General features: G+C 39.4%; 1 protein-coding gene across 1 annotated transcript in view; it reads right to left on the reverse strand.

Annotated features, from left to right (window-relative positions):
* Positions 1–25,811, reverse strand: part of LOC104832196 (glypican-5-like) — a 371,566-nt gene that overhangs the window by 236,713 nt on the left and 109,042 nt on the right. Inside the window, exons 3-5 of the mRNA XM_010568238.1 lie at positions 19,984–20,114; positions 15,234–15,293; positions 13,231–13,356 (exon numbers count right to left, since the gene is read on the reverse strand). Coding sequence (XP_010566540.1) covers positions 13,231–13,356; positions 15,234–15,293; positions 19,984–20,114 — 317 coding nt within the window. The remainder of the gene's footprint in view (positions 1–13,230; positions 13,357–15,233; positions 15,294–19,983; positions 20,115–25,811) is intronic.

A 25,811-nucleotide genomic window follows, 5' to 3' on the forward strand; every position in this document is an offset into this window, starting at 1 on the left:
CTTGTTGAAGTTGTGTGCTTCCTTTTCATAAGAAATCACTTCATATGGGTTATATACATACAAAACACCCAATGCTAACAAAACATTTTTCTGTTTGCTAGTACTGGTGAAATGCAATGAAACAGCTTCACTCTCCCAATATATTACAAATTCATTTGGTCCATATTTTGTGTTCACAACTGAAAGTTGCTTAACATCTTTTTTAAAAATCCTCTCTAAAACTGAACTGAAATTGAATTTATTCCCGTTGGAAACAAGGACAAATATTATCTCCTTATTGAGGCATTTACTTCCTTATATCCCTATGTTTTTTTAGTTAAATAGATTTTGCTTTGTGAGCATCTTTTAGAAACTAGTACAGTCCTCTGTGGTGACACTATTCTTATCATAGGTATTTTATCTAAGTGCTACAGGTTCATGACTGGGGGTAAGGAAGAGTTCTAATCTCATTCTGTACATAATGCTCTGTGTTTGAAATATAATTGCTTCTCTCCATCATCAGTGAAGTCTCTCACCTTGTAAAAACAGAAAATAACGCAGGTTGCTGTGCCTCTCAATGCATCTGACAGCTATTAAGAGAGTCAGCTAAGCACTGGTACTTGTTAAGTTTGCTGTGAGCATGGCCTTCAAGAGTTTCAGGTTCACAAACAAACACTCTGTGATGCATGGTGAGAGGTCAAGAGACAACAGATAAAATTTGAAATTAGAGAGGTTCTGACTGGATATAAGGGAAAAATTTTGCACCACAACGACAGTCAAGAAGTGGAACAAGTCACCCAGAGAGCTTATGCTGTCTCCATCACTAGAGGTTTTCAAGACCAGACTGGATAAAGCCCTGAGGAACCTGATCTGATCTCATAACAGCCCCTGCTTTGAGCAGGAGGTTGGACCAGAGACCTCCTGAGCTCCCTTCCAGGCTGAAGGGAACTATAGTTCTAAGGACATATATTTTTAATTCATGGGACTGTACCGTAATTTGCAAAATGCTCTTAAATAAAGCAGGGGAGAGTAGAATCATCACATTAAACAAAAGGCTTTTCCATCCTTCTTTATGACTGATCCCAAAACTCTAATTCTAGAAACTTTCTTGACAGCAATCGAGCATAAATCCAGAGTATTCCACAGAAATGAATAAAGCCTCTGTGCCCTTCCTGCAGTGCCACTGCTGACAGAGATCAGTCTTTGCTGCCTGATGGTAGAAGCTCTAGAACAGGATATCTCAGCAAAGATTACTCCAGTCAGCTCAGCACCCCCTTAGCTGTTTTTTTTCCCAGCATCTCTGGACTAAATACTACTCTTATTACCTCACCTCTTCTTACACACAGCTGACCTCCACATACGCCCTCTACCTACACTACTTGATTGATTTCAATACAACTCTTCCCCTTTCCTTCATATTCTGTGGCTTGGCACTGGCACCACATGGCCTAGAGTCAGGTTTGATCCATTCATCTGAATCTGACCAAACTCATATGGATATATTTTGTAGAGCAGATAAAGTATGTATAACAGAAAGGTAAACAGTTTCTATATGAAACCCTTCTGTCTTTACTTCTTCAAAATGCCTAAGTTTCAGTGACCAAAAATGCAGGATTTATTTTCACATTTGAAAAAAAGTGAACTGGGAGAACAGGGCTCAGTGTTGTCCTTTGCTGCTTTTTAACTGATTTGCCTTCAGGAGCAGGGAAGAGACCAATTCGGATAGCAGAACACAATACCCCCAAACACCTGAAATAGCCCAGAGGAAGTGAATATTCTCTTCCCGACTAGCCCAACTCCAGATTTTTGCTTTCTCGCATGAAAGAGCAAGCTTTACCAACAGCAAATTGTCACATTCTATCCTTAAACACATCACAGACCTGCGCATACAAATTACACACTTAAATATTCTCAAAGCAGTCACTGTTCATTTTATGAGACAGACTTTAGAAGAACATGGGGCAAATTCAAACCTGCACCATCAAGTTCAAGTTCACCAGGATACTTTATTCATGTAGACAGATGGCTAACAGCAGGCCTAAATTTGGCCTGAATAAGGAAAACATTGATCTATCTTTATCTGCTGTTTCTACACTCACCTCAACTGTTCCAAGCACTCACCATAGCCTGCCTGGGACCAGCTGCCTGTATTTCATAGGTCACCAATATTGGAGTAAAGGATTTCAACTCTAACTGCACAAACATTGTCCAATCTCAGACTGGAAAATAGAGAGAGCTCTCTGACTGCTCCTCTTCTGCACTATGACCAGTCTCAGCTTGTCCTCTTCCTAAATCTTGAGCCTTGAGGCTTCTGTTGTTGTTGTTGTTCTTGTCCTAGTATAACTAACTTGCTACTGCAGGTGGCAAGCAGAAAGGCCCTGAACAGGGGTTTCCTGGCCACACGATGAGTTTACATGTGGTGAGGGGTGGCTACTAACCATTGCCATCTCTCCTCCCTATGGTTGATTGGGGCTGTGCAGGAGGTGATTAGCAGCCTTATTAACATTTACATGCTTGCATGGCAATGAACTTTAACACTCACCCTCTATGCATCCTGACAGAAGGACACATAATATGCCATTCAAAGCCTTTCAGAGCTCTGCATCATTCTGAAGAGTAAGCTCAGGCAAATTTATGTCTTAAATGGTCAGTTCCAACACACTGTATTTGGTTTATTCCACAGGATTAAAACCAAACAAAAGAAAAAAACCACCAGCAAAAACACTGCAAGCCCTGGAAAATACCCTAAAATCTGCAAAATACTGCAAAAAAGATACAGCATTTTACAACTTACAGTAACGAGTATATGTCCAGAAATTGTTTACACTGATGGCACAAGAATAACAGAAGCTAAACGCTTTTTAAGTGCGCTAAGGTTAAATTATTATCTCTGTTTTCCATATCCAGATGACTGCTTGCTAGAGCCTAAGGAAGTGAGGAAGGGGACAATGAAAGTGCTAAACTCATAAAAACTGAAAGTCTCTAAAGGAAAACATTTTGAGAAAAGGACGTCACTGTGATTTGCCACTTCCCTTCTCAGCCAGCTCGCATAGGCTCTGAGAGCCTAACAACCCATGACATGATCTCCTCAAGCCTGTGGACAGGTGTCTCCTAATCTCTCCACTTAATGCAAAATTCCAAGAAAAACAAGTAAGGGACAGCAGGAGAGAAGGAAGGAAAAGAAGTGTGGGTTCCTACTGAGTGTTACAAAACATAGTTCTCTTATATTCCCAGTAATCTGGTTTAAAAGCTGTCCTGGTTTCAGCTGGGATAGAGTTAACTGTCTTCCTAGTAACTGGTATAGGGCAATGTTTTGAGTTCAGTACGCCAAGAATGTTGATAACACTGATGTTTTCAGTTGTTGCTAAGTAGTGTTTAGACTAAAGTCAAGGATTTTTCAGCTTCTCATGCCCAGCCAGCGAGAAAGCTGGAGGGGCACAAGAAGTTGGCACAGGACACAGCCAGGGCTCCTGACCCAAACTGGCCAACAGGGTATTCCATACCATGGGATGTCACATCTAGTATATAAACTGGGAAGTGGGGGCGGGGAATCACCGCTCAGGGACTAGCTGGGTGTCAGTTGGCAGGTGGTGAGCAATTGCACTGTGCGTCATTTGTACATTTCAATCCTTTTATTATTACTGTTGCCATTTTATTAGTGTTATCATTATCATAATTAGTTTCTTCTTTTCTGTTCTATTAAACTGTTCTTATCTCAACCCACGGGTTTTACTTCTTTTCCCAATTTTCTCCCCCATCCCGCTGGATGGGGGGGAGTGAGTGAGCGGCTGTGTGGTGCTTAGTTGCTGGCTGGGGTTAAACCACGACAAAAGCCATTTTTATATGCAAGTTTTTAACCCCAAAATTTTACACTTGAAATTTACTGAGAAAGTGACTCCAATCTGAAAAGCAGTTGCTGTGAAAGAATCTCTCCCCCTGGCCCCCACCAAATCAGGGTACTACATGCCAAACCTGTAGACTTCACTGATATGAACATGTTTTTACTACCTTTTAACTCCTCATAGCACTACAAAACCAAGGCAGATTTGGAGAAATGAGAATAAAGACTTTAACTTGTCTCAAATGTTTTAATGCAATACCAATGGCAAAGTCTGCCACATTCAGAGAAACCCATTCCAGATAAAATCCACCCACATGCACCTGAAAAGACACATCTGAAATGGTGATGGGTTCTGTAACTGTGCAATGGAAAGCCATGTCTGGTCAGCAGAATTGTTCTACTTCTTCTACCATCATTAAGACTACTTCAGATTAAGCTAACTGGCTATAAGAAAAAGACCATTTAATTTGGAAACTCAGGAAATTTTCTCTTGAAGTTGAGAGGCAACAACCACAGAATTCCCTACAAGAATTTTCACAAAGGTTTTTGTTTCCCCACTCCAAATAAAGCTAAATTTGATCTTCTGATCCAACTATTATAGATAGGTTCCAACTTAGAAATGATTAGAGCTCAACAACTGTTAAGCCTGACAGATGGGAAAAATTGGTAAGCAGACAGAAAAATAACAAATATTACAGTGGCCTAAAGCATACTTACAGCTGTTCTTTGTAATGCCAGTTCCAATTCCTGGTTATAGATACTACATATATGCACAAATCTTTAGTTAAGAATAAAAATAATGATAGCAGTTCATGGGGATTTGATGGGACAGCCAGTCATGTGTCCAAAAATGCTTTAGTTGCTACAAATGAGGAAAGAAGAACCCTAGCAACAGGGCGAAGAATTCCTCCCCTCTCTCTCTCTCCTTTTCCAGTATTTCCATATTTGAAAATATTTTGCATATGGTCATAATTTCATAGTTTCTCCTAAAGCTGTGGATTTTCAGCAATAGGGAGAGAATTTAGTTTTGTTCTTCAATTTTAAAAAATGGGATTACCCAAAATGGTAAAACTGGGCTGCAGAGCAGCTAAGACTTCGGAAGAAACAGCATGCTTCAAACTCTCTAATACACAACTTGTTTGCATTTGTAACTACATTTCAGTACTTCTTGCCTGAAAGAAAAAAATGAGAGCACGGAAGATTGCTTTTCTTAAAAGTATACTGAGAAATCAAACTTACATATTCTGCTTATTAAATTTTTTACAATAAGGAGCTGGCCTCAGAAACAGATGGCTCAGCTTTCAAAATGTAGTTATTTCAAATAAGTAGATGCAAAAACCTGGAGGGGAATAAGCTTTTCAGGTTTATTTGTCCACTAATTTATTATCTAAACAAACATTACCACTATTTTGCTCTTTCTGTGGTGGATAGAAAACATTAGAAACAGCCTTAAATTTCAGTGCAAATAGTGAAGTCTTAACAGAGGTATCTTATTTAAATGCAATTAACATAATAGATATTTTAGTCTGAAGCAAGGCATTGCTCTTTAAGACATGGACCTCCCAATTCTGTTCTTACAGGAACACACCCTTTTATTTCAAAGGAGGAAAGAGTGGTCCAAGGTATCAGATTTAGAACCAGAAATATTAGTTCCAAAATATTTTTTTAAGACCTAGTCAGAGCATGATGGAACACTGAATAACCATAAGGCAGCATATAATTTACTTTGGAAATATTTTGGTGACTGTGGCAAAAAAAAAACAAACAAAAAAATCCCAGTGTCCATTTCTTCTTGACACAATCTATTATTTCTTCATGACTTCACTAAGCCATTTCACAAATTCAGTATAGATCAGTAGGCCACAACAGCCACTACAGCTGCTCTGTTTCACTAGAGAGTCATTCCATCAAAAGCTGTGATTGCTAGTCAAACTAATGTTTGCCTTAAGACTGCCAAAAATGCAGTGAGAGACAGAATTATCTTAGATTTGCTGAGACATTAAGTGTCAATACATGCCACCTAGTAAATCTACTCTTCCTTTCACACATTTTAAACTCCCAAGTTTTCAAAAGTATTCTGCCACTACTGGCTTGCCCAAACTCTTGTTAATTGACCTCCTCTTACTTTGGCGTAACATCCCTTTCTTCAACCTCCTAATTCTGTAGAAACTTCCAACCTGTTCCACAGTTAGGCATCAAGTAGCAATAACTCCTAAAACAAATTGCACATCTACAGCGCAATTGTAACTTGTAAAACATCTCACTGACCTAGAAGTGTCACGACACTTTGCTTAGAAAAAGTCAGGTAAAGCTGCTGCACATCATGGTCATGATTTGGATTTGCTTCTTCAAAGAACAATTCCTCTGCCAAACTTTTGAAAGTTTTCTTTTTCAGAGTCATCCTGAAGGCTGACACTGTTCTAAGTTGGGGGGGGGGGGGATAAATGGAAAATATAGCATCAAAAGCAGCCAAGAGCCTGGATTCAGGTTACCACCTGCAGCCAAGTCAGTACCTGCTGTGATCTCATTAGGTTTCACACATCTAGCACAGGCAGGCTGGCTCAGCTCCAGGAGGGGACATTTCTGCTGAATTCCTCAGAAAGCAGCAAACCTGTGAGCCAGCCCAGTCTGACAGCTCTGAAGCACTACACCACCTCACCGTTAGGGGCAGTGTGCTAAAAAAATTGTCACTATAAATTAACTGCATCAATAGATTGCATTGATACAATTTTTTAACAAACTTCTTTATATACACGCTAATTACAGCCTCTAAGTACTTATTATTTGAGGCAGTTAAAGTTTCAGACCCCAGACTTCAAACGCAGGTGTCCAGGTGACCACCAAGTGTGTCTACATTAGCACGTTAGTTCTGATCAGGTTTATACTTTTCAATTAATCCCCTCAGTGTCACAATTTCTCACACTCCAGTTTATATTGCAGAGCAGTCTCCGAACCAGATTCTTTTTCAAAAAAACTAAGGATGCACTTCAAGGATGCCAGTGGCATTCAGTCCCCAGGAATGCACCAGAGCTAGTCTGAAGTAAAACCTCAAAAGTACAGATAGTGTGGGCATTGGGTTATCAGCACCATTCCTTTCTCTGAAGATCCATGCCTATTGTGCACTAGAGACACAGCCTAAAAAGCATGTTTCAGCACCTGAGAAAAAGGGACTTTATTACAGAGATCCCAAGCATCCACCACTGCTAATAACAAAGCCAGTCACTTAATTTTCTTCATTACTGGCTCACATTTTCCTACTATAAGACTCAAGCTGGTTTTTGCATGGTGGAACATCACAGTAGAGATGGCATGCATTTTAGAGTATAACAAAGTAATTGCAAGTGCTCATTCCTTAAAAGGAAAAAGATTTGAAATGGTAGCAGCAATCTTACAGTTCACACTAGCATCTGTCAGCCTCTAAATTTCAACTCGTAAAATGACAACACTTTCTGTAGGAGCAACATAACAGATTTTAGTGTCTATTCCTCTGTGGGACAGTCCCCACACACAGCCAGCTGCACTCTCACATGAGTCATGAGCAGACCTCTCAACTTTCAAAAGTCCTGAGATCCTGACATACTGTTCATGTGACAGGAGTGTCTTTGAAACGGTCATGCTAAAGGCACACGTCCATTTATGTGATAACTAGGGAACAGTCTTTGGGGGCTGCCCTGAGTATGCACCTTCTAGCAAAGCTCGAGGGATGCAGAGCCATGCTTGCAATATTGCCTTTGCTTCAGGATTAAGCCTGGACATACAGAGGAGGAGGCTGTCACTGACATCCGAAAGGCAAGTGCTGAGGTTGCTGAAAATGCCCCGAGCAACTTTCACACTCCAGCCTTGAAGCCTAAGCAGCATGCACTGCAGTTGATAGTTTTCAGATTGCAATCAGCCTCTCTCTGAGAACTAATGGAACAGCCATGGCAAAAGAGTGGGAGAGCGTACACAGTGCCTAGAGTCGGCTATAAAGAACGCCAGTTACGCTCACGATGTTTTAATTCTTTTATATGCAGATTATTGCTTGTCTGTTTATTATTTATCATTGTTTCATCTCTCTTGAAATAGAAACTGCAAGAGATAAGTAGGCAGGCAGAGATGTATGGACTGAATGATCATCTAACTTTAATGTAGTACTCACAACCCACTGTTCCCTTAAAGTGCTATTTCCAATCAGGATTACTCCTCTTTGTACACAGGCATACCCCAAGAGCCTGCCAGTGAGACCATATCTCCTTTTCCCTTCTCCAGCAGCAGAAAGAGCAGTCTCTTATAAGGCAACTCTATTGCAGCCAAGACTTCACAAAAAGCCGAACTTCATAAAATAGCATTCAAAGGGGGAATCCATGTTTTGTGCAAAGATGTAAATCTGACATCAACAGAAAAACTCAGGATGAGCTTTCGGGAAACTCCTTGGGCACTGTATTGTACTAGTCTGCCATTTATGAAGCCAAGACGTGAGATAGCAAATCCTGTTTAGCTACCACGGCCAGGGAGAATGCAGAAAGTGATTCAATGCCAGCGTTTAGCATAGTTGAAGAGAGATTCTTGAGGAGAGGAAGGTTGCTGCAGTTTAGCCCCTACAGAAAAGAAGTCCATGGGAGCAGCTGCCTAAGAGTGACCAGAGGAAATATTTTGTCTAACCTTTTGCCTCAGCTCTTAGAGAAAGAGACTTGCTTGTGGCACCTGATTGCCTTGTAATTTTACAACTTGCTCTTCTATGAGCTGAATTTGCTCATTGTCGTGGTTTAACCCCAGTCAGCAACTAAGCACCACGCAGCCACTCGCTCACTCCCCCCCCATCCAGTGGGATGGGGGAGAAAATCGGGAAAAGAAGCAAGACCCATGGGTTGAGATAAGAACGGTTTAATAGAACAGAAAAGAAGAAACTAATAATGACAATGATAACACTAATAAAATGACAACAACAATAATGAAAGGACTGGAATGTACAAATGATGCGCAGGGCAACTGCTCACCACCCGCCGACCGACACCCAGCTAGTCCCCGAGTGGCGATTCCCCGCCCCCCCTTCCCAGTTCCCATACTAGATGGGACGTCCCATGGTATGGAATACACTGTTGGCCAGTTTGGGTCAGGTGCCCTGGCTGGGCATGAGAAGCTGAAAAATCCTTGACTATAGTCTAAACACTACTTAGCAACAACTGAAAACATCAGTATTATCAACATTCTTGGCATACTGAACTCAAAACATAGCATTGTAGCAGCTACTAGGAAGACAGTTAACTCTATCCCAGCTGAAACCAGGACACTCATGAATTCATCCATTTTTTTAAACACCCAAACATCCCAAGGCAAGAATTTTCACAGCTTAACCAAAGTTTAGCAAAGGAGTATCTCCTTCTGTTTTCAAGCTATCACTTATTAATTTAAGAAGATGCCTCTTGTTCTTGTAACGAAAGAGACAGTGAACAACAAATCCCTATTCAGCATCTCCACAACACACATGATTTTTATGGGCCGCTATAATATTCCCCTTCTATCTTTTCTGTGTCAGGCTGGAGTGCCTGCCATTCCACATACAGGATCCATTTCATGCCCTTGATCCTCCTCCTTGTTGCTCCCTCTGTACATTTGCAGTTGTGCTCTTTCTGAGCCTGGGGACAGCAGAACTGCAGACACCGCATGCCTGGAGCAGTGAAAGCCACCTCAGTGCGCACCATTCTGTATGTAACATGTGGATTGTACTTCTGTGAATCACTTTACATTTGCCAGCGTCGAATTCCATATGCCATTTTATTGCCTAGTCATTCCTCCCGCAATTAACCACAGGTGACCCTTGTCTTTTCTACCCTGGATAACTTAGTATCATCAGCATATGCTGCCACTGCAGTATTCACTCCCCTTCACAGGTCTTTTATGACAGATGAACAGCACAGGTTCCAGCACAAATGCCCCATGCACTGCCACTGGTGATCTCTTTCTACTGTAACTTATAACCATCGATTCCCTACCCTTATTTTCATGTCTACCAGCCTTGTGTGAAGGACCATATCAAACACCTATCAGAAATCCAAACAGACTACAGCAATCTACCCTGTCTACATGCTTGTTACCTCCTTCTAAAGACTCTCAACATGTTGATTCCTTTCCCTAAGTATCACGTTCATCTGCTTATAGTTTCTACAGATTTTACTATTACATACCAAGTTTACCAGCCACACCTTTCCGAAATCCTTATTTTGCTAAAAATACAATGCCTTCACATTTCACATCTTTCCATCATCTACTATTGGAGCACTCTTAAAGAAACTACAGTATCACAATGAATAATTCAACTATTTAACCCTTTAGTCTTTCTAGAGTTCTCAGGTGAATGGTGTCAGGTCCTGGCAGTGCATTATAGTTCACCCTGTCAACTTCTGCAATCTCTTCTACTGACATAGTATTGAGATAATCATCTGACACACTGCCACAAAAGAAAGGTTCAAGCATAGAAACTCCTCCAAGCTTGCTTCACTTTGCAAGATATTTTTCCAGGTTTTCTGCTCTTGCCTCATCTTCTCTGAGTGTTCTTAGTATACTCAGACCATTTATTAGCCTCACAGACTATTTCTTATATGAAGTCTTGTTCCAGGAACAAGTTCCTCGAAAAAGTAATTAAGAGAAAGACAGTACTCCTGGTGCAAGTATTTCTAATGTCTTCAAAGGCCCTGAACTGACACTAGCAAAGCCTTGTTTTGCTGTCCATCTGAAGAGCAGGCCAGAAGCATACCCTAAAACCAGTAGAAACAACCTCTCTCTCTTTATGGTGTATTTACTGGCAGCTCAAACTCTTTTTTGCCCGCTAGTGCATTGATTTAAACATGATAAAACCCAATCCAGAGAATTATAATAAAATAAAAAAGTACAATGAGAATCCTGTTTATCACATCCTCTGGCAGACCTCAAGTGCCCTTTCTACTAATTGAATGCACAATCCCCATTTCTGAGTAATAATTTCATATTGTTTCAGGCTGCATTTATGTGTCAAATTGTTTTTAAAGGTTGAGTTTGTTTTTCCTGAAGAGCTTGAATGCCAACTAGCATGCAGCATAAATATCACTCAGCTTTCAAATAGCATTATGAAATGCAAGAAGCATCAAGGAAACAGGAACCACAGCTTTTGCCAGTTCCGCAGCCTGAGTAACCTTAAACTCAGGTTCAGAATTGATCCACCAGATTACTTGGGGTGGTCTATTTTCTGATACAGAGTTAAGAATAAGGCTCTCTTTTGAGTTCAGAGCTGTTTACTACAGCTGATATTTAATCCTCTGGTCTCCTGGGAAAGGAGAAAGAGTAAAGAGAAATCCATCTTCAGGCATCACCACGACAGTTTTATTTCTCATGTGGGGAGAACTGGTGACAAGTCCAGCCTATAAAACAGATCATGAAAGGAGTAAAATTTGCCAGCAAGCAGGCACCATGTTTGTGCTGCTGTGTAGCATTGCTGGCAGTGCAGCCTGCCTGGAAAGTCTCCTCCTTTTAAGGCAATCAATACTGTGACAGAACTGATAAAAGTATACGTATTGCTGTCTGATTAAACATGTGAAATTAAATTTTTATTTTCTAATTTGCCCATTTAATATATTAACTACAAATAGATATATTTCAGGGTTTGGTGGTGGGGTGGGGGTTTTTTTGTTCATGTCGTTGTTGGGGTGTAGGTTGTTTTGGTTTTTTTTCCCTTTGTTTTTGCTTTTTAATTCAAAATATGAGGGGTCTTGTTAGTCTTTTTCCTCCTACTTTTCCCAGCTTCTTATCCTTTTCAAACCTGAAACTCTTCCACGTCTCCAGGTCTGGGAAAGCACTGACTGGCAAAGGAAAAAAAACCAACAGCTTTCACATTCATGCCTTTCTAAGACATGTATATCAGCAATTTAAGCAGCTTTTTTTAAAAAAAAAAAAAAGATAAAAATTAAAAATTAATTTTTTTGTTTTTGTTTTTGTTTAGAGAGTTGATATAGAAAATGATTCTTGGTTTTGCTTTTCTTGTTTTTCTTTTGGCCAGAAAGCTGTTTGTTCTTGTCCAGCAACATGTTACCAGCAAAAGGGACACCAAAATGGAAATTCTGATTAGCAATACTGATATTCTCCCCACTTCCTCTTCATTACTTTTACACTAAAAACTTCCATCAGTATTAGAATCGCTATACATTAATATTTAGAATACTGCATTGCTGCCAAAATCTTCAAATATATGCTTCTACAATTAATTTGAAATGCCAACATACATTGAAATACTAAACTTCTAAGCAGAGCTGTGTGGGAGTCGGAACTCCCTTTAATGGGACAGCCTATAGTTGTAACGTCTCTCTCTGTTCCACATTGGAATTATTCCGTAAGTTCCTCCAAAACAATTTTCAATCATGAAAATTGTTTTAAAGCAAGAAAACAGAATGCTAGAGTTTTATCTTGTAAAACTGCTACAGACCACAAAACACACTTCAGAAAGAAACATCATGAAATCCAATACAATTCCATGAAACAGTTGTTTCGACAAAAGACATTTTTGGAAAACATTCACTGGCACACTTCCAACCAGCTCTCACTGCAAACCCTGATGTATACTTTGACAGTGATAGTCACAGATATAGTTGTATTCTGAATACCTCTTTTTCTCCTCAGGGCAACGTTGCCTCGTGTTATACAGAGTAAGAGAAATGACAGCAACAAGTTTAGCTCATGGAGGGTGCAAGTATATTTTCCAGTTTGGATTCTAGACTGTGGTAAAACATAGAGGGAAAAAAACTAGCTGACAAACTAGAAATATCTTTTCACCTTACAGAGCTTCCAGCTGCTCTACCAACATGGAACAGTGCATTTATTAATTGTTACTTTATAAGAATTCCTGCAGAACATGCTCTGGTAAGGATGCTGGGCAATTCCAAAACAGTTGTTATTCAAAGTGCTATGTCAGAAACTCTGAAAAGAAATGCCAGGGAAATCCTTTAAAAACATAATGGTCTGGTCACTGCATTTTTCTGACACCTTTGCAGGAAGAACTACATATTTTCTAAATTATGGCCAAACATGATGTTCAGCTCTGCACTAATGAGCCTATGAACAGCAGACTGGAAGGGACCTCCAGTCAGTCACAGAGGAACTGCTTGCTAACTGAGCTTTAGAGGGTAAGATGCCTCCACAGACAAAGAGCTGTCTCTCTATAGTGAAAGAAAGGGACTCTACAAAGCAGCCCTTCAAGAAAGTGTTCCACTATACTTAACACAGATATCTAAAACCCAGCATTAACAACCTTTTATTTTAGCAAAAACCTTGCTCAATTAAGCATCAAGTTCACTATGAAGGAGAGATTTGTAACGACAACAGTGTCTCAGAATGCTTCTGAACCATAAGAAGGACATGAAGTCACCTTTTTCACTGTTAGGGAAAACTTTTACTCGTAACTTTACCTTTCTACAACATCCTCTCCATTCCAGCAGGTTGAGCTGTCTCTCATCACCAGGTCTCCATCACACAGCCTTTCTGCTATAGAGGCATAAAAGGTTCGGGATCGCTTCATGTAATTGATGAACTCTCTGTAACATAGGAAGAACACATTTAACAACAGAACAGTACACTTATGGTTTAAGCCCCCTGTCAACTTAACCCTCCACAAGATTAAGAGCTTAGAACCCTTACAGAAATTAAGTTCAAGTTGATTGATTTCTGTTTCTAGTGTATTTTACTCCTACATATCATCCACTCTTACTTAGTCCAGCATTAATACACATAATTACATACAAAGGGTGGTTTTAACAAATTAATGCATCTCACACAAAATTTGAAAAAAGTCTACACCAACTATCTAATCATGAGAAAACTTCATGATTAAGGGAGTGGCCTTTTTCTCTGTTACTGGAAGTGAATATTTCTCCATTTCCTGCACATGTGTAAGATGAATTAAGAACACTGTCAACAACCTCCTGGGTGGAGAAGGCTTCCTAAAGCTAACATCCCATCACAAAACCTGCAATAAGTACCCCACACATGCAACAACAGTACTGAAAGTCATCTCCTTGAGATGTGGTGGGGCCAATTCCTCCCCATCATCACTATCCATTGTCACGTTCTTATTAGAAAGAAATTTCTCTCTCATCATATCTGGCACCTCACCTGTTAAGAGAAGGCTATGCCTGCTGCTTTGGTGAATAACCAAAACTCCTGGCCAGTACAAACAGCTCATTTCTGATCATATGTGTACCGAAAAATTCCTTGTGGGCAAACTGCTGCCTCTTTTATAATCTGATTATACCTATAGTATGTATCTGGGTGAGGTAGCCATAAAAATAAACTGTAACACCACAGATGTTAATTCAGTACACAATTGAGAGTATTTCAGAATGAGAAATTTCCCTATCTCCACAGCTTTAGAAGCTCCTGTTTGGTATAAGATGTTAAAGATACTGAGAACAAGATGCAGGACACAAAACCCGAGCTAGAACTATTGTGGAGCTATCTGCTTGTCTCAGAAGTCGCTCAACAGCCCCATTAGGAAGGCCAAAGGACTTGATCCAGTTTATAATGTTTCTGCGTGGCAGGCCATAAGGGGACACTGCACTGAAGAGGTGCCTGAGGATATGGCTGGATGGAGCTCGGCACAAAACCAGTCAGGATTTATTATTCTTTTGGGAGCAACAAGTGCTTTAAACAATATAGAAGTCCACCACTAGGTATCTACCCCTACAACGTTTAGGCAGTGGTCATCTCTCCCCACAGCTGTCTTTATGCTTTCTCAAAAGCATTTAACCATCCTGTTTATCTTAAGTGTGATGAAATCCTGCTCTAGATAAATCAGTCATTGCATGGTCCCAAGGAACTAACTTACCCTAAGAATGCAGGAAAGCTGTCATTTTAAGCAAAGAAAAAAATCAGGAATTTGGGGGCTTATGACAAGGGAATTGGTATTTCTACCTCTTGACCACTAACTTACAAATATGAGCTCTAAGTATTTATACAGTAAAGCTAGGCCCAGATAGAAGGCCACCTACCTGATAGAATAGCCAGAGAGTATCAATTATGAAAGGTGACACAGATGCTAAAGATTTTACAGCTTCTAAAATGGAGTTTTCTTTGAAGGAGGAAAAGTCTAAAGCTTGCGTTGCTCAGCTCACACCAAGAGGCTTAAACTCCTTTGCATTTTCAGCAGAGTGGGGCTCTGACATTTCAAAGTAGCATCTTAGCAAAGGCTGAGTTCTGTGCCCAACTCTCAACCTTAACAAGTGAAAATATTTACTTTTCATCAGTATAAAACTAAACACACTAGGTAGAAAATGTGTGGTTTCCCAGTGCCCCACAGTTAAAAGCAGTAATCAAAAGTATGCCAATTCTTAGATTACAGCTGAAACAGCAGCTTTCAATGGAGATGAGCTAAGTGTAGAGACAACAAAGTATGTCGCCTTGTTTTCATTCTTACCGAGAGATTTTTTTCAAACTTCTTGATTTGTCATTCTTGGAAGCTTTCAGAGGCAGAGAACTGGAATAGGCCAGGGAAAATAAGCATCAATCAGGAGAGGTTGGGGAGGAGGGGAGAAGCAGGAATTCAGGCAAAAAAGGAAAAGAAATGAGAAACAAAAGAGAAAAGTAAAAATTATTTGAAAGAAAGATCATCAAGCACATGCACAGGATAATATAAGAAAACAAATAAGAAGGAAATTGTCATGAGATTTTTCCAAAGTATAGATGCCATTAAAAATGTCAATGCAATACTGAAAAAAAATACAACTGAGATTGTCTCTCCCAATCATTTTTAAATAAAAGCACAATTACAAATGCAGCACACACAGCAAAAAGACAAAAATAAATTCAGTGGTACTTAAATTAACTATAACTGATACCAAATGGAAGAACTATAAATGTATCAGGCTATACAAGAAAACAAATAGCAAACAATTTAGAATGGAGCACCATGGGAAGGGGGATACAAACGAGTAGCATTCATTTTTCTGGTACAACAAGCAATTTGCTGTCTTAATGTGAATACAAATATTTTTGCTGTTCAGTTCTGGACAGATTGCACCACTGAAAAAAAACCCTGACTTTGCAAAACAGGAGAGACAGGCTTTAAGGTTATATTAGAGGAAAAACTGTGGAAATAACTCTGGTAGTTATTTAGCGCAAATGCATTTCGTGGCACTGATATCCCAAGGTCCCTTAATTAACATTAAACATTGTATTTAATATTAACATCAACATCATGATGCAATTTTCCACTTACATGACTTGATACCACCCTCTGCTCTTTCTTATACCCGTACTCTCATGTATAAAGTAATGGCAACAGCTGGCAAACAGGTTCAACAATACTTGCCAATCCAGTTAACTCTTACTGGCGAGAGTAAGCACCACCTTCAGCAGCTCTGAGGACACCCAGACAATGGCAAAGCTGCCATCATACTTTCTGGGAACTATTGGCAGGGGTGGCCAGAGGAGAGGATAGACCTGCACTGATCGTCAGGTGACTGTCACCTGTCATCAATGAAGCAGTGATTCCAACACACACAGTCAAAAAAGGAAATGAGAATTTGTAACAGGGAAAACGTGGGTCTGCTGAAACTTCTGCCTCGGCCAGTCAGTCAGAAACATTTGATTCATTTCCACAGTTAAGTGAATTTGCATCTGGCATTAATAATCTGTTTTGTACTAGCAGTTTAATACTCAAATGTCAATAATAATATCATGTGATGCCTGACCCAATAGATAGTTAATTTTAAATAAAATAGATGCCATTGACTCCAAACATTCCCCCCAAACCTCAAAATTGTTTATTTTAAGATGTATAAAAGATCCATAAGTCCACAGCATAACAAAGAAATCCCAACAAAGCATCATTTCAAAGCCTGCCTCCTCCAATTAGGGACCTAGTATCATGTAATAGTTCTTTGTTAAACATTACATATTTTTATATACAGATCTGTAATCAGTCTGTGGTTAGTGGTTTGAAATATTACATGCAGCATACATGCTAAAAGGCAGGTATTCAACTTTGCTAGGAGTCCAGACCCTGACCAGAATAGTACTTTGTGCTAAACTCAGCAATAACATCCCAGTTTACTGATTGAAATTCTGTACATGCCATGTACATTCCCCGTACCATCATATGGTTTCAATTTTCTTGTCATCTCTACTACATGTTATAGTAACTTCCATATTAAAAAATGACTACAGCAGCAATCCTGCCAGTTTCAGTGCTGTACTCAATCCCTGAATGACTGCATAATGAAAAAAAAAATTTACTAATCAAATCTATACTTTTCAGCTTAATCAGAGGAAAAGATTTCCTACAAGATCATAGAACATTTATTCAAGTTTCAGCTTCTTGCACTATTGTTCCTGACGCTTGGTGTTGCATAACAAAAAATATGCAGGAATGGAATGCAGGGGAAAATAAAGAAAGATGGGAAATCTCCCAGGAACCCATAAGAGTAAGAGGAGCAGAAAAGGGTCCAACTACTGCAAAAGAGGATCCAGTTGCTACATGAATTTGGGGACCACGCAGGACCACACTGTGCAGAACAGCAGGGGGTGAGAAGGACTGCCTCCAACCAGACTCAAAAAACACACACCCAGAAGAGAGACCAGTCAGGCCAGATGGTGCCAAGAGACTCCATCTTAACAGTCCCACTTTTAAACTGTATGAGCAGCCTCAACTCTACTGAACAGCTGAAACCAGAGGTTCTCAAACTCTTTGGAAAAGGATTTTGTAACTGGCTTTGCAAAAATGTAATACCTTTGGAGCAAACATACATATGTAGGTATAAGCTGTTCGACATTGGATTTTTAAGGGCATCTCTAAGGAGGTACTACAGAAGAGATCAGAGGCCACTTTATTGTGGTTTCTCCTACATATATGCTAACCAGACCGGTGGTTCTCTTTGAGCTTGGGAATATTCTGACACATTAAGGGAACGAGCCACAGCTTTTCTGTTTACTTGGGGAGTGCTGGCTCATTCTTTCTCTTTTTCTTTCCTTATTCTTAAAGGCAGGAGTCATGTTCCATACTCCCCTTGAATTAAGAATCATTTGGAGGGATGTCTACTACACAGATCAACAGATTCAGGCCAATTCCCTGTGTGACCTTGTACCTAAACTGACAGACAACTGATGTTATTGCTCTTCATTTTTTAAATTGCCAGAAGGAATGGCACCAAAAAAAGATTCATGTAATTACTCTCATAATCTAGATACACTGTAGCAGTTATCTGTCATTCTAAGTGTATTTTACACAACTCACTGCAGGAATGATTTCACCCATCCATTATAAAATTTTATTACCTAAAATTGCTTTTTATTGATATCATATGTGATTAACTGATAGATGATGAACAACGCAGTGATGTAGCCAATCACTGTGTATTTCACTCTATTTACTGTTTCACAATTGTTTCCAAGAAGCAAAGGACAAGCTTCATGCCATGTGTTTTATAGGAAATTGTGGAAAATTTAAAAATATTCTCCACTTCTTACTAATTGTGGCATGGCTCCATCATTCATTTTTGGTGTGTAAGCTCTCCACAATACCTGTCAACACTGTATTTCAGTATTGTTTTATGCTAATTATATAAGGATGGCCTTAGTTTAGATTTTTTTGATAAATTAATTTTCAGTGCACAGACCAATTTTGGGAAACTGTCTAATTTACAGTATATGAGCTTTAGTATGTTTACTCTTCCATCTACAGGTCTTACATTGAAAAGGTCAATATGCAAATAATTCTAGATGGTTGGGAAGGGGAGGGAACAGATCCTCAGGTAAGAAAGAACTGCTGTCACGCCATTAAACACACTTGCATCTGTTCAAGAGGTTACTGTTAACAGGTTGGTAATTCTGCCTTTTTGGTTGCCAGTGTATAAGTCCCAGTATAAGTCCTAGGGCTCTCTTTTTAAAAGCATATTTCTTCAATTGTACTACAACTGTTCTTTGGATTATTACTGCTGAATTTATTAATTTAATTTCCTTAGTGGTCTTTTCTCTGATTTGCATGGTAAAAATTGATTAGCTCCAAGCACTAGCACAAACTGTTGTGTTTTGGTTTTAAATTACAAAGGTATAAACTCACCAGTCACTCAAATAACTTAGCTTGCTGCTATTACTTTTATCTTTAAAAGCAGTGTTTGTTTTATTCATGAAAGCTTAGATGAGAATTAAAATAGAAATGGATAAAACTCTCATCTACACAACTCAAACTCCAGAATCCAGGCTATGGAAATTTTAACATTGCTGTCTGTCATCCACCTATCCAACATACAGAGATACACATGGGCTCCCTGGGCAAATTAGATACTGTTCTCAGATAGAGGTGTAAGCCTAGCACAATTCCACTTACTTTGCTGAAGTTGTTCCAGATTAATACTGGTGTTACAGAGAACAACATGTTAGCCAGAAATATGTCATTGTGATTTTATGGTCAGTTAGCACTGACATCTGCTCATGTATCATGAGTGGGATTGCAAAGACATCCTTCCCTCCCCCCTTACAATTTACAGAAAACCATTACAAGAGCTACATGAGGGAAAGTGAAAGAAAGACTAGATCTGGGAGCTGGGATAGTCATGCCAGGGCCAGTGGCAGTAATTCAGCTGTCTAGTGTCTCAACTGGCATGCAGCTGAAGAACAGAAGCCAAGATGGACACAACCAGCCTAAACATAAATGTTTCTGCTCTTGCTTTGTTATGCAACAAATCAAGGAGATTGCAACTGATCTTATTACTCCTCCCCAGACCTGTGAAATGAGGGACTGACTTTGCGTCAGGGCAATGAATCTTTCCTTTTCACTCATTCCTCCTTCCCACCTCTGCCCTCGGATAAGCTCAAGTCCTTAAAGACCTGGGCAGTTGTATTTTAAGTAATTCAGACTTGACTGTGGAAATTACTCAGACTTTGCTGAGGAAAAGCTTTCATCATTTTCACTGAAAGTTTCTGGAAATAATGAACACCTTGGTGCTAAGTAATGACATCAAGTCTGGCCTTTAAAAAGCTTTTCTTGGAAAGACCTGCAATGTAATACCACAGACATCTGTGTAACTATCAGTGATGGCAATGGCTGGATACCACACAGACAAGGTGACAGAACTGTGGCTTTGGCTTAAATACTATGATGCAAGGAACCGTTAACACACATTGTGAGGCAGAGAGTTTATTTCAAAGCAGCTGTTGCTTAGGGTTACCTTCTTTTATTGTTCAGACTAGCGTGAGCCATCACGAATGTCTGGGTTTCAGTCGCTTCCTTCACTGCCACTATATTGTCTGATGACAGGTTCCCTTCTTGTTGTTTGGGCTGTCCACACACTTTATCAACCTATATGAAAGGAAGGGAAAGGAAAACTGGGTTTGAATGGAGAAACTGATTTACAATCGCTCAAAGGTCTGCTTGTTCCTTGTGGTTGGTGTTTACTGGAAGAGAAGGCATCTGGGTGAGAAAAAGAAAGGATTGTTCTTTCCAGGACCTGGAAACTAGTCCCCTGCATAAGAATGACTAAATTATAAGGCAGTGCAAAGAGCACTGCTACCAGAAAGCCAACAGTCATGGATTTGTCACTGGATACATGGACTATAGCACACCTGGAAACATGCTGAAATAGTGACTGATGGAAGTGTTGCCAAACCAAACTTTTATTTAGAAACATACCTGGAGTTTGAAGGTACACAGATGTGGGTGGAACATCTGCCCTGTATATAGAGAGCAGTCTATTTGGTGTTTGAAGGGGCTTGTAGCCAGAAGACAACTGAATCTTCCAGCCTGTAACTGGACAATGTTCCCTTAAAACAAGAAAACGAGCAAAAGAAGTCAGCATCAACAAATCACTGTCAATAAAGACTTTTCTTGGACAAAACAGAATAAAAATAGAATTTCCAGCCCTGGGAATCATCAGTGCCTTGGATCCTGCATTCGGAACACTGACATCACTCAGCCATTTGCCCTTACTGTCCTTCCTGAATCATCTCATAGGGGATTTAATACAAGACCAGGAGAAAGCAAGCTTGTGTTTATCCTTTGCGCACTGTGGATCTGACAATGCTCCTGCATCCTGCCACATTTATTTGCTGTAACAGCTTTAAGTGACAATAGTAAGACAAACCTCTTCCCTTTCAAATCCACGAATAAGTAACTGTAATGTTTTCACCTACATTTAAATCCTCAAGCAAACATGAAAAGAAGACAAAGGAAATCCTACTGTGGGCATGGTACTACCAGAGACCTTAATCACATAGAATCCATCATCCTGCACAGCACTGAATTTGGTAACCCTTCTTCAGTTTTCCATTATAACTAGGGTGAGAGAGATTCTTGCTGGGCTGTGCATTTTACATCATCTCTAAAACCCTTACTGAGTCACAACTGCCTATCTGCTGAGTATTTCAGACCACGGATGACTTCAAGTAATATTCTCTGCCCCATTGCACCACTATGTTGTATACATCAGTGCAAGGACAGGACAATTTTCTCAGCCTTATCCCATTTCCTCCAGAAAAAGTACTGCTATGTAAAGCTAAGACATTTTCCGCTGAAAAAATAGGCCAATCAAACATGAAAAGTTGGAAGCTGTATAGGCATGACACTTAACATCAACTTCAGTTGAGTGAGTTATGGCCTGGTCCAGTATAATATGCTGTAAAGAACCTAAAACTGTAGCAGTTGAATGAGAACATACTGGATAAATCCTGACATATCTCCAGCAGTCAGAGCAGGAGCCAGCTGCCTCACTCAATACCATGCACCGTGTATATTGTTCTGGTCTCACCACGGACTAGCACAGCATTGTTTTAAAACACAACTTTGTGAAATAGAATAGTCTGTTTCAGTCCCTTCTAAACTTCTGAAAAGAAAAAAAAAACACTCTATGCAAATGAAAATATAAAAAAAAATGCCTTTTGAACCCTTTGGAGCTGAACAGAGGGTATAACACAGCTGGACCACATTTCTGCACAGGATGCTCTCTCTCCATAGAAATAAAATGACTCCTTACATTGCAGAAGTTTCAGTATTTTCTATGCCAAACCTTAACTTTGGGGTTTCTTTTTAACTAGTAATAACAGTTTCCTGCATATCAAACAAAACCACAGTATTTTGAGGAAAAAATATTTCTCAGTGGAAAATTTTAACCAGTTCTACTCCATTAAAAAGAAAGTAATTTGTTAAATGAAAGGGCAAATCATATTCACACTTTTTTGTCATGCAGGCCTTTTAGTGCCTTTCTTCTCATTAATATGCTAAGAAATACTAGCAATGCTCTGTAATTTAAACTACAGCACAGACATTTTAATCTGAAGTGAGATTAATAAGATGAGAGATACAATAATGATATATTATTTGTAATGTCAGTAGCTCTTAAATGTCTCAGCTGAGATCCAGACTGTGCTTTACTAGGAAGAAAAAAAAGTGTGAGACAGTCCCTGTCAAATAGCATCTGACACTTAAAGGAACAAGAAGTGATAGGAAACTGGTGCAGAGGCATGAAGTGACTTCTCCAGTGTTAGAGCAGGGGCCCATGGCAGACCACAGCTAACTCTGTGTGCAGTCAATGCCCTGGCTTCCTTGGGCAGCTCAGCCCAACAGCCCTCAGCCCAGACCCAGCTCCCCAGGCTGCTTCCACCCATGCTGCAGGGGCCTGGGCGGTTCCAGCAGGGCCAGGCTGGCAGCTCATCAGCCCTCTTTTCTTCCCACCACCTTCCAGCATGAAGTTTATTCAAGGTTAGTGTGGATCACCAGATTTTCTTCATTCCCAACCTCTTTGGGGCAGCAAGGATGGAGGATTTCACGCTACCACTGCTCCCGCAGCATGTACAAAACTTACGCCCATGAATGTGGGTGCATCCTCCAGCTTTGGATGCGAAGACCAAACTCCCTCCCAAGAGATTGTCTCTCATGGCTCTTGAGTTATCCCTGTTTGGCATATTTGTTTCAGATTTTGGATACGTTAAACAGAAACCTGATTATTTTTTTTTTCCCCATGTGGACTAATTTTGACATCTCACTGAAATGTGTCTTTTTCTGCAAAATAAAGTAAGAGACAAGGCTGAATTTTACTAGCTAATTTTAGCAGTCACAAAGTTGACGGCAAGAATGTACATTCATGTACAGAAAACCATCTTAAACTTCCAGCTAGGACATTTATGAAAAATGAGTTAATGCTGTGTAAATTAAAAAGTATGAGACATGCCATTAAAAAAAAAAAAAGTGCTTTCCGGAACTGCAACATCTGAAATCTACTGCTACAAATTACCTGTCTGTTAACAACAATAAGGAACATGGAGGGCTTCCCTCCCATCCTAAGGGCACCAGACAACTGCACTGTCAGTTTAACTCAGAGCTCATGAATCAAGCCTCACCACCCAAAGGAAAAATAGTGCTACTAAAAATGGTGACTGGGATTTTAAAGATTTATTTCCTTGTATGTGTGACTTACCGCTTCCAAGTTATCTCTTAAACTGAAAGTGTAGACTGTTTTTTTTTTAATTTATTTTTAAACAGAAGCTAACATTCCTCTACTAACACTGGACATTAGAATTTGACACATAACAAAAAATACCAAATATTGTGAAAGGCAACAGAACTGCAAAACAATAGATGCAAAGAACTGGAGATACCGGTGATAAAATTTAAAAAAAAAAAAAAATTAGTAGAACCAGGAAATCCATTGCTTTTTTCCTAAATTCAATTTTTAGTACTCAGAATAATCAGGAATCAACATAAAGAATGACTAAGCTCATTTATTTCTTTAATTTTTAAACTTAAAAATAAGCCTGCCAATCTTAAATTATGAACTGATAGAATAGCATACCTCATTAACTATCATAATACTAAGGTCATTCCTCTTGTCTCTGATGATATTTAATCAAGTCTGCCTTCTAACAGTGAACACCTATAGCTGAAAACTAGAATTCCTCATACCTCATTATCTTCTGAATTATCAATAATGTTTCACGATTCTATACACTTTTCTTTGGATTAAAGCTTTTTTACTTATGCACCAATAATTCTTCTTACATATCTCTTTCTAACAACCATAGCTACATTTCTTCTATGAACTTTCCTTTGTAATGAAATACAGAATCATAGATATATGGATTATTTGACCTCTTACTATTTGTTCTTTAAAAGAATGACCACTTACAACTATTGCAGAGGCTTAACAAAATAAATTGAAAAAATGTCATTCAAAATCTTTTGAACTCGAGCAACCTTAAACATTCAGGTCATATTTAATATACCCAATATAATCAAACAAGGGAAAAATGTCATGCCCTTCTTGATACCAAGAGAATTTTATCTCTCTAAAGCAAGAGACCTTTTCACTACTGCAGAAAAGTAATTTTCTTTGATTTTGTAACGGGAAGCATAGTATTTTAAAATACAAGATTTTTCTAGTGATTGGGCTTTATTATTAAAATGCTAATGCATTTTCTGGCAGATTTCTGCCCCCTCCAATCTGTAACCCAATTCAGCTCTGCGAAAACCCAGCATCTGGGTGAACACCTCTGACAAATTACACCCCTCAGCCCAGATTCCTGATGGCTGTGCAGGCGTCAGCACAGCCATACCCCACAACACATGTGCCACAAATGCATTTCAAACCAGAATTGGAGTTTGCAGTGAGAGACACAAGAAACACTGAGTTACAGGGAAATCATGTTCACCATGAGATCTCGTTTCCTTTGGGTCAGGCACACCCTTATCACTTGATTACCAATGGCACAAGACACCAACAGATGTCTTGTTTGTCATTTTTTATTGACCAAGCCATCAACCAAAGTTTATTATGTAAATACAGAATCCTCTTCTTTGGAATGGCTGTCACCTATTACTATAGTATTGTTGCAAAATTCTCATTTCCAGTGCTCAAAAGATGAGTGGGAGCACATTTGATAAAATGTAAGCCAGGGTTTATTGCTCATTGCCACTGTCTATAGCTTATTGAACAAAATCTTGCACTCAATACAGAGGCAACAAAGAGAGAATAAGAAAGATCATTTGGAGAAGAGAGCCAATAACCTTTGGTTTTGCCTTCTTTTAAATATTCTCTCTCTTACAGAATATGTTACCTATTACAAATGCAGCATTTTGCTGGTAGCAAAGTTCAGCAATACATAAACAAACTATAGGATTATTAGGTCATTTTCTTACAGGAGTATGTTGTATTTCACTTGGTAGGGGAGAATCCTCCTCTCTCATCTTGACTGTATTGGATAGTTTAATGTAAATTAATTTCCTACAAATCTTCTGAAACTGGCAGTTAGAGAAGTTGACTGTTACTAGATACTAGAGATTCCTCCAAGGAGGGCCGCATTATGAATTCCTCAGGGGCAGAAAAACCTTCTGTCGGAGTTGACACTTACTTAGACATCAAAGAATTCAGCCATGGAATTTAAATCCATAAGAGATGAGACTCTTGTGTGTTCTCTGCTGCCTCTGGAAATACCTGGCTTTAATCAAGTGATTTGAATTACAGTAATATTCCTGGGTTCAGTTTTGGAATCAAGATACAACTGTGCCAGAACTAAACAACAGTCCTGTAAAAGGAAGAGCTCACATTCTGAGGAAACAACAAGTAACTATAGGCATATCTTGAAAAACGATGGACAAGTACAAAGAGATTGAGATACAGATCATCCTGTTATTTTTATGAAACATCTGGGCTCCTGTTACTCTTAGGCATAGCTCAAAATCTCCTTCAAACAAACAAAAAAAAACAACAGGAAAGTAGTTTTGTCTTAGCAAGAATGTAGAAGTAATGGAACACTATTTAACATAACTGACGTGGATTACTTGATGCTGAAATTATTTTCAGTTCCCCAATTTAACCCCATCTATTTCAATGATCTTACATGCTTTGGTGTGCTACTGTTCTGCGCCCAAAGCCAGGGAAACTCTACCCCCTGTACAAGTGCACAGGGATGAAGCACTTCAACAATCAAACGCTGAGATTATTTCCTTGCTTCTCCCTAACTGAAAGAGAAAGTCTGTCACAGGTGCTAATGCCCAAAGTGCCTCCTG

The sequence above is a fragment of the Haliaeetus leucocephalus genome, unplaced genomic scaffold, assembly GCF_000737465.1.
Source record: "Haliaeetus leucocephalus isolate CR32 unplaced genomic scaffold, Haliaeetus_leucocephalus-4.0 Scaffold240, whole genome shotgun sequence".
In the NCBI taxonomy this organism is placed as follows: domain Eukaryota; kingdom Metazoa; phylum Chordata; class Aves; order Accipitriformes; family Accipitridae; genus Haliaeetus; species Haliaeetus leucocephalus.